Source organism: Gorilla gorilla, chromosome 14, assembly GCF_029281585.2.
Source record: "Gorilla gorilla gorilla isolate KB3781 chromosome 14, NHGRI_mGorGor1-v2.1_pri, whole genome shotgun sequence".
In the NCBI taxonomy this organism is placed as follows: Eukaryota; Metazoa; Chordata; class Mammalia; order Primates; family Hominidae; genus Gorilla; species Gorilla gorilla.
Genome location: NC_073238.2, coordinates 57,939,264 through 57,952,978, shown reverse-complemented (window position 1 = coordinate 57,952,978; position 13,715 = coordinate 57,939,264). Strand labels below are relative to the sequence as shown.

The following is a 13,715-nucleotide window of genomic DNA, read 5'->3' as shown; positions in this document are numbered from 1 at the left end:
ATGACATGTATCCACTTGTAGTATCATACAGAATAGTTTCACTGGCCTTAAAGTCTTCTGCCCTCTGCCTATTCCTCCCTCCCTTCTCTCCCCCACAACCCCTGGCAGCCACGGATATTTTCACTGTCTCCATAGTTTGAGTTTTCCCTCAATGTCATGTAGTTGGAATGGTATAGTATGCGGCCTTTTCAGACTGACTTCTTTCACTTAGCAATGTGCTTTTAAGGTTATTCCATGTCTTTTTATGACCTTGAGGATTTTGCTGTAGCCTTTTGCTCTGTTTGGCTTTAAATTTTCACCTTATTTTTCTAGCCTCTCATCACCCTGTTGCATTTTCTTCATAGCACCTATTGCACTCTGACATTCTCTTTTTGGTTTATCACCTGTCTTTCCCATTAGAACTTTAGCTCTGTGGGAGTGAGAGTCTTGTCTTGTTCCTGGCTTGTACTCCCAGTACCTAGAACAATTCCTGCTGCATAATACATACTCAGCAGATGTTTGAAGAGTTAAATGCATGTGTGTCTTGGACATTCGTTCTTTTTAGCTTTACTCTTAGGGTGACAAACTCTTTCATTCACTCTGCTCCTGGTTTGGTCCAGAGAAGAGGCAGAAATTCATGTTAAGTCACTGAGTCTGGGAATTATTTCTTGTTCACCTTTGACTTTTGAAGCTCTGCTGGTTTTCTGCTGAATTTAATGGGTCTCCAGGCGAATGGCAGTTTGGTAGCCTTGGTGGGAATCAGTCATGCGGCAAGAGAGAACAGAGGCAGTAGAAAATGATTAAGGGAAAATTGAAGAAAAGTATGATTTAACATTTTTGAGTCACACATTGTACTCAAAGCTGTGTATAACATAAAAAGCAAATTAGGAGACAAGTCAGATATAAAATGAGTGAGCACACACAAGCACACAAATACTGCAGAGAGAAAGGTATTTCTTCAGATGCCTTCTTTCATTTACCAAACTGTAGTCTTATCGAAAAATATAGGCTACTTCAGGAGAGAAATAGTCCAGCCAGTGTTTGTAGCCCAGTTATGCCCTGTGGGGCACAGAGAGGCCTCAATTTCATTACTGGTTTTTAAAGAAACTTTCTCTTAGGCTAACAGACTTTCTAGAGAGGCCAAACCAAGTGAAGCTGAGTTAATGTTCTCATTAAAATGTTAAAGAGGCTTTATTCATGAACGACTGAAGCTGTAATTGCTTTATCCTTGTAAACTATGAAAATATGTGGTGATCTCTTATAGAGGCATTCACCCAGTCCCTGTCAGTAAGAGCTTTGTTTAGTGGAGGGCTTGGCTGCACCTAGGGACTGAAAAGTGGATCCTCTGGGTGAGTCGTATGTGTCAGGGATATGGTAGAAGTGGTGGTAAGGGGTCCTCCATCAATCTGTTTTAATTTTATAGATCTTGTTTTGTAAGCATGATTTGATCATTTGAACTTGAGTTCTAATTTGGAAATCATATGAGAATCGAACATATATATATATACACATGCAAACAAATTTTATGGAAAGAAGCAGGTTTTTAAAAACCTGCTTTTTTTTAAAAAAAAATAGGTTTATCTTTTCTGTAAGCCATTGCTTATTGAGATGGGAATAGAAGAAATTGAAGATGCTGACGTACTGGTGAAACTAAACAAAGAATTGATCTAGAAAAGGTATGGCATGTGATTTGCAGGGTGAGAAGGCACTCAGATGGCTTTGGGAGGTAAGAGACTTTTTTGTCCCTACTTTTTGCTGTCCTTCAATGCCCCAGTACAAAAACATAGCTGTAGAACTGTAGGTAGTGAATTCAGATGGCAAATGCACCTATTTTTTTCTTTCTAGAAATAAGGATGAAATCAGACTTATAGCACTGAAATCATAGAGCGGTGGTTTTTATATAATTAGGAAATTTATATTGGAGATCTCAAAGTGAAACTTAAGAGGAAAAGGTTAGAACATTTTACCTTTTCTCTAATTCCTTGTTATTAGAACCCCTGTTTGTTGAATGGTAACAAATCTAGGTCTCACGATATGCAGATATAATATGAGCAGTATCTAGGGATTGCTTTAAAATGGTGTAGAAGGGGAAAATATCTTTTCCTCATTCATCCTAAGTTCGTGGCTGATGCCCCTCTTAAAGAAGACGTTAAAAAGAGAAAAGCATACAAATTTATTTCATATAAATTGTACATGACAAAGAAGCCTTCGTATGGACATAAAGACCTGAAGAAATGGTTAAACTTGTTTATTTTTATGCTAGGTGATGAAAAAGTGGATAGTTGTGGAGAAATAGTATTGGTTAAAGGGAATATTATCTAACGGTAATAAAGTAGGAGAAATTTACCAAGGCTTTACTTTACTTTAGTAAATTTACTTTAGTAAGTACTTAACTAAAGTTTTTACAAAATACTTTACTTTGGGTTAGAATTACACTAAAATACATATATCCTAGAAGTGTCTACATTTTTTTTCTTCAAAGGGTCAACTCCTTTTCAGATGTAAGTGCAGGGCGTTTGTTAAAACTGGCTCAAGTCTGAGGGGGCAATGGAGTTGAAGGTTAACAGGAAGCTCGCTCTCTCTATGATAGATTGGGTAGGTTTCTAAAGAGTTCTTTTCTGAAGGGGTGATGATCTCAGTCCAATGATGTCAATGGTATGAATGGTAAAAAGCACCTCTCATAGTTTTTGAATACAAAGTAGATTCCAATATCTGGAACACTATTGATGATATTTAATAAAACATATTTTTTAAATTATTAAGACATTTAGAGCAAGATACAACAAATTTCCACTACTGGCTTTTCCACTAAACTCTTGGTTGATTGAAATGGAGTGACTTGCTATCTCTCTCTTGGGGAACTGCTAGCCTAGTCCCTGAATTCAGAGGTGAATCCAGAGAGATAGGGATCCTTGAGTTCTATCCAGACACAGCTCAACTTGTCATGTCTCCTCTTCCCCTTCCACAAAATAGGATTCCAGTCCCTTTCCTGATCTGTAGAGCAGATCTATTCTAGAGGTTTCTTTTTGGCTTGCCTCGGAAATCGTAGTGGGCTGTGATCAGGTCCTCACTTCCCAGGGTGACTCAGAAACCTTTGAAGAAATGTAATGGTGTAATGAGACCTTCAGTAATAATGGGGTATGTATAAAGAGTATCATGGGAACAAATAGAGGGATTGACTAATTTATTCTAGGCTGCTGTAGTTTTCGAGAACTTTTGTTTGCTTTCTAGAGTTTTCCATTTATTCATTTGCTGTTAGAATGTTGACACATCTGACTGCTCAGTGTCTCTGCCCAAAGCAGCACCTCTTTTCATTCTAGTTCTGAGAGTTGAGTTACATCCAAGACCCTATATTGACCTTATGATTAGATGATGTGTTAGTCTGTTCTCACACTGCTATAAAGATACTAACTGAGACTGGCTAATTTATAAACAAAGGAGGTTTAATTGACTGACAGTTCTGCATGGCTGGGGAAGCCTTAGGAAACTTAGAATCATGGTGGAAGGGGAAGCAGACATATCTTACATGGCATGAGGCGAGAGAGAGAGCATGCAAGAGCAGGGAAAACTGCCTTATAAAACCATCAGATCTCATGAGATCTTACTATCACGAGAAGAGTATGGGGGAAACCACCCCCTTAATCCAGTCACTTCCCTCCCTCAACATGTGGGGATTACAATTTGAGATGAGATTTGGGTGGGGACACAGAGCCAGATCTTATCAGATGTCAATACCAAAAATCTAGGGGAAATTTTCAAAACGCATTATTGTGTGATATTTTCCTTCAAATACTGGTGTTTTGTTGTTGTTGTTGTTTTGTTGTTTGAGATGGACTCTCACTCTGTTGCCCAGGCTGGAGTGCAGTGTCGCGATCTTGGCTCACTGCAACCTCCACTTCCTGGGCTCAAGCAATTCTCCTGCCTCAGCCTCCTGAGTAGGTGGGATTACAGGCATGCCAGCTAATTTTTGTATTTTTAGTGGAAGTGGGGTTTCATCATGTTGGCTAGGTTGGTCTCGAACTCCTGACCTCAAGTGATCTACCTGCCTCAGCCTCCCAAAGTGCTGGGATTACAGGCATGAGCCACCGCTCCCAGCCCTATTTTCCTTCAAATACTTAATTCAGTTGTGTCTTAAGGCTTATGTTGATTGGCCAGTGATTGTTTGACTAGTTAACTCATTCATTCTGCAAATATTTTGGGAATATGTACTCTATTTCAGGGGCATATATGGTATCTAGGGGCTGGAATAAAAAGATTGGGAAATCAGATTTGCCTACAAAGTTTCATTCATAGTTCATATGTTGAAAATAAAGAGTGAAATACCTAAAGGAAGCCAAATTGCTTTTCTGCAGTTCAAAGGCTATATGCAAGATTGCCATATCACAGCCTACTCTGTAGAGTTCTCCATAAGTGCATTTCATGTGGGAAGTGGTACCAGATGTTTTCTATATTATGATAATCTTCATATATTTATTAAGCTGTAACTTGTAAGGCTTCCTGATGGGGCATTAAATGAGGCTCTTTGTGTGCTACTCTGTGTCATTGTAAAGAAGCACTCTGTTAATTCCTGCCTTGTCATTTAGCTGGCTCTTACTGGTAATGAAGCGTGTTTCAGTCATTCCAGGAGGGTTTGGGGGATATGCAGAAAGAGGAATAAGAGTAACAGAAGAGTTGGTTTCATGGTGGGTTGGAGGAAATACACTTAGGGAGAACCAGGGGTAGAATGAAACCTTTGGTCTAGTATGTTTTACATCTTTATCCCCTTTCAGTACAGCAGCCAAATACTCCAGAATTGTTCTACATTTTAGGAAATGCTAAGAAAATGCTAGGTTTTGAAAGTTTTTCTTTCCTCTCTCAATCATTGACCTGGCAGTGGGTTAGGAGAATCCGAGAACTCCCAAGAATTACAACGGAACAGTCTAGGAGTCGAGCAATTTTCCTATCATTTCTAAGCTCTATGCTTGGGAAGACAGTTTATGTACTGATAACAGGGATTTGATTCCAGGAAAGAAAAGAGAGGATAGAAGAGGGAAATAAAAATGTGAGGATGTTAGTGAAGAAAAGGGAAAGGAGCAAAGAAAAAAGGGAAAAAAGATGTTTGGTTGTCTTTCCTTCTCTCCCTTAGCTCCTTCTCACAAAAGGAAGGGGTGAGAAAATGGGCAGATTGAAAGGGAAAAGAAGGGAGTTGAATTAGAGATAGGAGGGCACTTGGAGGTAGTGAGGGAGAAGGAAAATGAGTCAGAGAAATCGCAAGAATAAATGAGGGGGAAGGAGATGGGATAAGAACTGTTTAAATTCAGGAAGAAGAGAAGGGCTCAGAGAGGGGAGTGCATACTTTGGTCACACTGAGAGCCTTCAATTACTCCCAGCAGGGCATCTGCCAAATAGCCAGTGTCCCTTGCTGAAGACATTTTCCTGACTTTTGTATTAACTTTAATGTGATTCTCTTTATGGTCCCCGTATTGCTGGTTGCAGTTTCATTGACACTCTGTGTGATCAAATAGCAAACGTGGAGGTACAGTTCTGCTATTCCTGCCCCCTTGCAGTTTGCAGCCGACTTCTGAGTAGTGCATCTTGTGTTTGATGTTTGCCATTCCTCCTTGTCTTGTAGGATAGTTGAAAAGGAAGAGACGTGTTCCTAAGGGCTGTCACATTTATAGCTCATGCATACAAATATTAAAGAAGCTGAAAAAACTCGATAAAATCACATTTAGATATTTTTTTGAAATAAGGTAGTTGACTCCTTGCTGGTCTAGTGACCTGCCCTCATTCACTATACCTGTAGGCGGACTGCTTCTTGAAAGATCTTTCCTCATCCTTTTTCAATACTCAGCTCAGGAAGCCTTCCCAGTGTTTCCCACCTGGGTCAGGTACTTTCTAAGTGTGTGCCAGTACCTTCCCCTGCCCCTGGCTTCTTGTGCTGACCTTTCCCTGTTAGATCTATCGTGCCATGTGGTAATTTTTATCCTTCCACTTTGGGGCTCTTTACACAGTATTAGTTATTACTGAGCACCTAGTTATGGAACAAATGTCTGTCTGTCTTCGATGTCTACAGATGTCTTTAGAGTGTAAAATACTTCTAAATTTGGCTATGCTTTTAGTTATCTGTTTACAATTAGTCTACATGTTCTGGAAAGAAAAGAGATTTAGCCAGATGTAAGGTGTTTCTGGAGAGTTTAGTAGAATATTTGTTTCCAGATTCATGCAATTATAATAGAGGAATTGTGATTCCATTAAGTTTTAGATACCAGAGGATGGTCTTGAAGTTTGGGGCAACCTATTTCTTATGATTCTAGCACTCACAGGCCTGATGTATAAGGCACTTTAAAACCATGCTACTCAGACTTTAATGTGCAAAGGGATTATCTGAGGATCTTGTTAAAATGCAGATTCTGTTGCAGTAGGTCTCAGGTGGGTTCTCAGATTCAGCACTTCAAGCTCACTGGTGAGGCTGATTTTGCTGCCTGTGGACCACACTCTGAGTAACAAGGCTTTAAAATACTTTCTAGAAAATAAAGTTGGGATTTATCCTATGAAAATATCTAGGTGCACTTTATAGTTTGCAGAACAACAAATTTCCTGAGAGAAAGCTTATAAGTGTGTAACTCTTATTTCAATTTGGAAACTTGCAAGAATTTCTCACACTTAAAAACAGTACGTCTGATACCAGTCAACCCCTAAAACTGCTTTTGAATGACATTTTAGATTGTACTGCCATTAATTAACACACAGCTTTATTTATTTAGGCTTTCTTAGATTTGGGAGGCCCTGGCCCTAGCACTGGCTTTAGTGTAGCTACTTTAGCAACAAAGACTACTTTTAAAGCAGAAATACTCTTTGAAAGATTGACAGTTCGGAGGCTTTGTTTATGATGAGACCTTCACATTTATTGATTGTTACCAAGTTAGCACCATGCGGAGACCTTCTCCAAGGGCATTCAATTGCAGTGGCCAGAAATGGAAAGGGCTATGTTCAGCTCGAACTTTGCAGGCGAAACCTTGCATCTGCTTACATATATATGTTCAGTCAGCTCTCTGAAATTGATGTTTGAAGTTTTTTCTAACAAGATGGCCTTTATTTTACAGGTCCTTTGCTGCCAGCATGATGTCGTATTTATAATATGTGGAGGAGAGAGAGCTCACCATGCTCAGGTAAAGGGATGGTATGTGCACCACAAATAGCAAGCAGGTTGGTTGTCACCATATGGGAAGGGATGTAGTTTAATTATACCTCTGGCATCATTCTCTAATGTGTGTCTTAGTTATATCTGGGGTTCAGAGGGCCTGTGGCAGAAGATCTCAGTGAACTAACATGCATTTTGGGAGCATTTACAAAGTACCTGTGACAGGGCCTCTGTAAACAGCCAGCAAGGAAATAGGACTGGTCACTTGAAATCTCTTTCCAACTTCTATAGAGTTTTCATAAAGGTACTACCATTGTTCATCTTTATCACCTTATCATGAAACCTTTATCTTTTCAACACTTATGTAAATACATGAATATTGAAGACTTCTAATTAAAGTCTTATCTCTGTCCCTTTATCTGAAGTTATCCTTCTAAATTTCCTTTGCATTTTGTTTAGAAATAAGTACATGTCTCACAACTTTGATTTGCCCAAACAGGTCACTTGAGATTAATTTTCCATTAACCTTTATTGCTTCTGTTTCTTTCTAATCAACTTCTTAGGGGATTAAACAGTCCCCATTGGGTTAGTCTCTCCTTAGGATATGAGCTATCTTTTTCTTTGATGCCCTTTATAGAACTGACGTGGATGACAGTGATCTATACCGTCCAGTGACCAAACCTGGACCCATTAACTGAGCCAAAGCTTCCATAGATAGACCCACATTAGGAGTTCTGATGACCATGGCAATTTTGTTATTGGACTTGCTTCTTTTGTGACCCAGTCTGTATTAGTCTCATCTGACTGCCTTAACAAAGCACCACAAACTGGCTGGTTTACACAATAGAAATTTATTGTTTCACAGTTCTGGATTCTAGAAGTCCAAAGTCCAGGTGTCAGCAGGGTTGCTTCCTTCTAGGCCGTGAGGGAGAATCTGTTGCAGGCCTTTCTTCTACCTTCTGGCAGCCTCGGGCATTCCTTGACTTACAGATGGCATTCTCCCTGTGTCCTTACACTGTCTTCCCTACATGTGTGTCTGTGTCTATGTCCAGGTTTCCTTTTTGTAAGGACACCAGTCATATTGGATTAGGGCTCACCCTAATGACCTTATCTTAACTCGATTATCTGCAAGGACTCTATTTCTAAAAATGTCACATTCATATGTATGAGAGATTTGGATTGCAGCATCTTTTTGGGGTATACAATTCAGCCAATAGCACTACAGGGGTACAGGCATACCTCATTTTATTTCACTTGGTTTTATTGAGCTTTGCAGATACTATGTTTTTTTACAAATTGAAGGTTTGTGGCAACCCTGCATCCAGCAAGTCTGTCAGCATCATTTTTCCAACAGCACATGCCCACACTGTGTTCCTGTATCAACATTGTTTTAGCAATAAAGGATTTCTAAATTAAGGTGTGTTCATTTTTAGATATGATGCTATTGCACAATTAATAGAGTATAGTATAGTGTAAACATAACTTTATATGCACTGGCAAACCAAAAAGTTTGTGTGGAACCGAGCCTGTAATATATTCAAGGCATGCCTGAAGTGAATTCCTCTACATACCCCTAAAGCATCTAGCATGGTGCCTGCTGCTTAATATTTGTTGAATTAGTGAATGGCAAGGACTATAAAGGCCATGGCCAAATTTAATTTGACAAAGCAAAGTGCAGTGACCAGAGGTGGGCAGATATTACGCTGGCATTTGTCCTCAGGGAGCTCTTGCCCTCAGTTTAGTCCAGGCTAAACAACCTCGTAAATGAGATAAGAGTTTTCCTTTAAAAGTAGTAGCAGATGGGGTTTTTATAAATTATAGCCCTTTGTGTGAGCCGGTACTGCTGTCTCTGTTGGCATCGCAGGTTGAACTGCCAATTTACATGCCGCCTCTATCAGTATATCAAGATATCTTTCCAGCTAATTCAATACCGTTTAAATCATACTTAGCCAGGCTATTCTTTCTTTCCAGCTGCATCGCTTTGCACTTATTAAATTTAACATTCTCTTCTCTGGCTTTAATCTCTAAATGCTATCCTGAAATAGATCTGCCCTAATCGCGTCTTCTTCCTTCTTTATGCATCCTTAGCTCAACATTATTACAAGTTATCTTTTGAGTGTTCAGATTTGGGTGTTGATAAATTATTAGGATACTGGTCTCAAGGTAGCACTTAAATGATCTGTTCTTTAGAGTTGCTTATTTGGGAAACCCTTTATTTCCTCTTGGGGTAGTGCTTTCTAGCCATGTCTGCTGTTACTTCCGGGAAAGGATTACCTTTTTAATAGCAAAAGGGAGCCTCCTGCTGAGATGAGTGAAAGTCCAGGGCAGATCTCCTCCTAGGAGTGAGGTAGGCATCTTTAGGAGCCCTGCAAATTCACTTAAGCCCCTGGATTAGTGCTGTGTGGAGCTGCTGTAAGCAGGCAGGCCAATGTCTAGAGATCGACTGTGTGGGTCAGGCCCAGGCCTCCAGGAAGGTGGAATCATTTACTTACAAGCTTTTCCAGCCCCACAGGAGCTTTTGTGTTCCTGGGGGTGGGGCTGCAGGCTGTCCTATGGCCAACTGATAGCATTGGCTTAGACAGCAGTGGATTTATAAAATGATGACAGGCAGTAGAAAATGAAAATGAAAGTAGAAATTCATTTTAGCATTTTTCTGACATTAGTCCTAAGAAAATTGGTAAATCAAACAGCAAATATTTATGGCATGTGTGATGCATGCAGGCAGAGTTCCACCAAATGCCAAATATAGATGTATAACTTCATCCTGTGTCTCTCCATTGCTTACTTTTCTTTTCCATTTTATGCAAGAGCTTACTACCCTTGATTAGAGGTCTCCCATAACTTTTCACATGAACTCTCCTAGTGTGGCTTGTGGGCATGTCTATAGGTTTCATTAAAATTGAAACAGTTAATTTGTTTTGGTTATACAGTGATCAAACAGAGTGATGGTGGGCCAGCCCTTGCTGGCTGCAGGTAGGGCCTAGTGAGCAATTATATTCTAGTAATTCAGCTGTCCCAAAATAGCCAGTGAAGTACTCTACAGTGTGTGCTACAACAATTATAACATCCCAATAAGTCTTATTTTAATAATTAACTTATGTGTATCTAACACTTCTCTATTATTAAAGAGAAAATAACCCAGAAATAAAACCTCAGGTGCCTTGAACATGGAAAACAAGTTTTATTGTTGTTGCTTTGTCTTTACTCCATTTTGCATTCTCTAATTTCACATTTCTGAAAACTCAGCTATAAGATTCTCATGGACTTGATAATAATTTGCTAACTTGTTAAACTCTGATTTTAAAAAAGGGCAAATGAGAAAAATGATTCTTATGTCTTTTTAGTTAATAATTAACATGGTAAGTTTTTCTTAGATCTCTGACATTAGAATGTAATTATTATATTATGGAAAGTATATTAATTAAACAAATTATACTTCAAAATTCTATCAACATTTTTCAGAAAATTTTTGTACACAAATCAGTTAAAATAGGAATCTTAATGTCTGCTTTCTGTAGGATCTTCTGCCTCTCCCTCTGATGGGTCCATCTTTGCTTTATTTAAATCATGAGTTTATGTTAAGTGCTTATGAGCTGGTAATATAAAAATGATGAAGAAGAGCAGTGGCTTTTGGCAGGGAACTCAGAAGCTTGGAATTCTCTTTCATCTACATTTAGTTACCACTAAACTCTGTCAAATTTCTGTAATTCTTTCATATTTTTACTTTCCTTTTTTTAAGTCTACGATTATCCTTTCCAAGCATTTCTTACCTTTTTCTTGCTTGTTCATATGACCACTCTGTTTTGTTTGTTCATTCGTTCGTTCATTCATTCATTCATGTAGTACCCTTTTGATGTGTGCCAAAAATTGTTCTGGGCATAGTATCAAGTATATTATAATTTATGTGGGAGAAAGCAATGATTTTTGCATGACTATGATGGAGATATAAAACTAAGTATACCTTTTATATAGGAAACAGAGCAACTAAACTGGCTTGGGACAATTAGGAAATACTTTATAGAGAAGATTGTATTTGAATGGAAATTGGTAGGAGATGAGTGGTAGAGAGAGAACATTCTAAATGAAACAGAGGGGAGATTAGCAGAGTGGTATGAGGGGGCAGGGCATGTTTCTGTATTCCATGCTGTTTAGGTACTGCTGGAGCATAAAGTGTGAAGAGGGATATAGGGCTGGATGAGACTCTATAGGAAGGCAGAAATCAAATCTTGAAGGTCCTTTGACACATTGTTGAGCCTTCTTTTGTATGTCTTCAGTTCATCCTGCTCCTTGCAGGGAGAATGGCTGTGTGAAAGAGTGCTTATATCCTGCCAAACTCTTCCTTTATGACCTTTGTCCTGGTCTCACTGCTTCACCCTTGTCCTGGTCTCACTGCTTCCAAAGGGAAGTCAAGCTCTCTTTAATTTACTCCATTGAATCATTTACTCCACTAGATTTGCCTGCTTTGCTTTTCACACAGAATTGGTTACTTTGCTCTCTTAGATTCCATTTTCAAAATCCTTCCCTCCTTTAAGACCTCACTGAAATTCATATCCTTTATGAAAACTTTTCTCTACTCATGAATGATTTTATCCCTTGTGAATTCCAGAACTTTGAATAGATGCTGCATATTGCAATTTTCTCATGCTTCTTATCTATCACAAGTTATTTTTATAACATTCTTAGACTATCCACATGTTGAAGGGAAGGGCCATATACCTATCTTGTATCCTATTTACGCTGGAAGTGCAGCTTCTTGCATTTATTAATAGTAGACATTGCATGGATGTTTGTTAAAACGGTAGAGGAAAACAGAGTTCCTTTAATTTGAAAGGCTGCTACAGAGGTAGAACTGAGGGATTGATTAATTGTCATCTGGAAGGGGTAGTAGTTAACATAATGTCCAGATGAAACTCTTAGAGGGAAGAATAATTGTCAGTGAAGGTAGAAGGATTACATTAAACCAAAGTCAGAAATATGTACAGAAAAGAGATGCAGTTTGAAAACCAGTTAAACTGCCCAAAGGTTTAGACGTGGGAAGAAGATACTTAGAAAGCCATTCAGCATGTGTGATTGTCTTTGACAGTGAGTGACAAATGGAATAACAGGGAAAAGCACCTATATTGCATGGAGATGCTCTGCATTATTAAATAAAATGGCCTCTGGAAAACTTGATTCAATTTAAGACTTCTCAGTTGCAGATCTGGAGACAATCACAAATTCAGAAATATATTTATGAAACTCTGTTGCCACTGAGCTCAAAAGACCGTAATCCTATTACTTGTGATTTTGAAAAGGGTAAACATGAAAAACTGAAAAGAGTTATTGATTAAAGAAGTAATATGAACAGGAATAATGGAATTAAAGTAATTGAGGCAATATTGGGCCTAATGGACCTTGTTCTCTTAATGCCTTTCTTCTGCTTTTGTATTGAGTTGGCCTCAAAGTCGATAGGACTATGTGCACAGAAAGAGAAGGACATGATGGAAGAATTAGTATTGCTGTCTATAAAAAAAAATCAATCTGTTGTTCTTACAGAAGAACATCAATCAGTCTGTGAAATTAATTAACTGGAATTTTTTACATTTGGCTTCTAAGATAATGAGACAAATGATGAGAAAAGACTGCATGCCTTGCATATAGTAGATACTCGGTAAATGTTTCTTGAATTGAAAACCAAATGATATCACAGGTTTAGTTTAAAAACTACTTCAGTGTAAGTCCTTTTATCAGTCCTAATTCAGTCCCGTTTCTTTTACTGGGCTGCCTATATCTATAGTACTGTAAATGTAGATCCCTCATTTTTATTGATTCTTGCTCTGAAGTGAGTTCTCTCACATTTTTACTGCCAAGGAATCCAGGCCAGCTTCACATGACTTTGGATCTCTGTATTATTTAGTGTCTTAACTGTTTTCTGTGACCAGACTTCCTGCCCTATACAGTATTGGCAGATTACATTTTTTGAAATATCATTTTAACAACATTACTCTTTATTCAGAAAACATCAATGTCTCTTTGTTGTCTACAAAATTGTGGGCTCACTGTACTTTAGAGTTCATTCCCCACTACTTGGCTTTGAAAGCATCTGTGTTCAGACTTGTCCAGACACCCGTCTATACTTAACTTCCACCAGCCTCCTACCCAGACCCTATGGGGAAGACAGATTTGTCTCTTCATTCTGTCATCCCATTTTGCAATGCGTACAGTATTCTGCATCAAATCCTCTCATATCTATGTCCATCCAATTAAAGTCAGTTCTGCTCCAGGCAATATAGTCCTTAAAACTGCACATTATCAAAAGCTGTGCTATAAAGACAATTATTTCAGTGGCATAAATAGTGTTGGAGACTTGAGAGTTGCAGGGGCACAATAAACAAAGTTGTTTTACCTGAAGTTATTTAAATAATAATGGTATTTTCTATCTCTGTAAAAGTATAACTTTAAAACCTGAACATCACGAAAAAATGCATTTTATTGTATCTCTTTTTATAAGATGGTAGTGAACCAAGCTGGTATTTTAAAAAATTGTTTCAACATCTTAATGATCCACTATTGTGAGAAATGGAGAATAAAGACCTTAAAGCAGCTGTGTTGTAAGCAGAAGAGCTTTTTTTTT

At 38.4% G+C, this 13,715-nt stretch overlaps 1 protein-coding gene across 2 annotated transcripts in view; it reads left to right on the top strand.

The window, feature by feature from the left end:
* Window positions 1–13,715, top strand: part of ENOX1 (ecto-NOX disulfide-thiol exchanger 1) — a 573,843-nt gene that overhangs the window by 111,531 nt on the left and 448,597 nt on the right. For both annotated transcript variants that reach the window (XM_063697309.1, XM_063697308.1), the window contains exon 2: window positions 7,065–7,130. In XM_063697309.1, coding sequence (XP_063553379.1) covers window positions 7,100–7,130 — 31 coding nt within the window. In that variant the 5' untranslated portion in view covers window positions 7,065–7,099. The remainder of the gene's footprint in view (window positions 1–7,064; window positions 7,131–13,715) is intronic.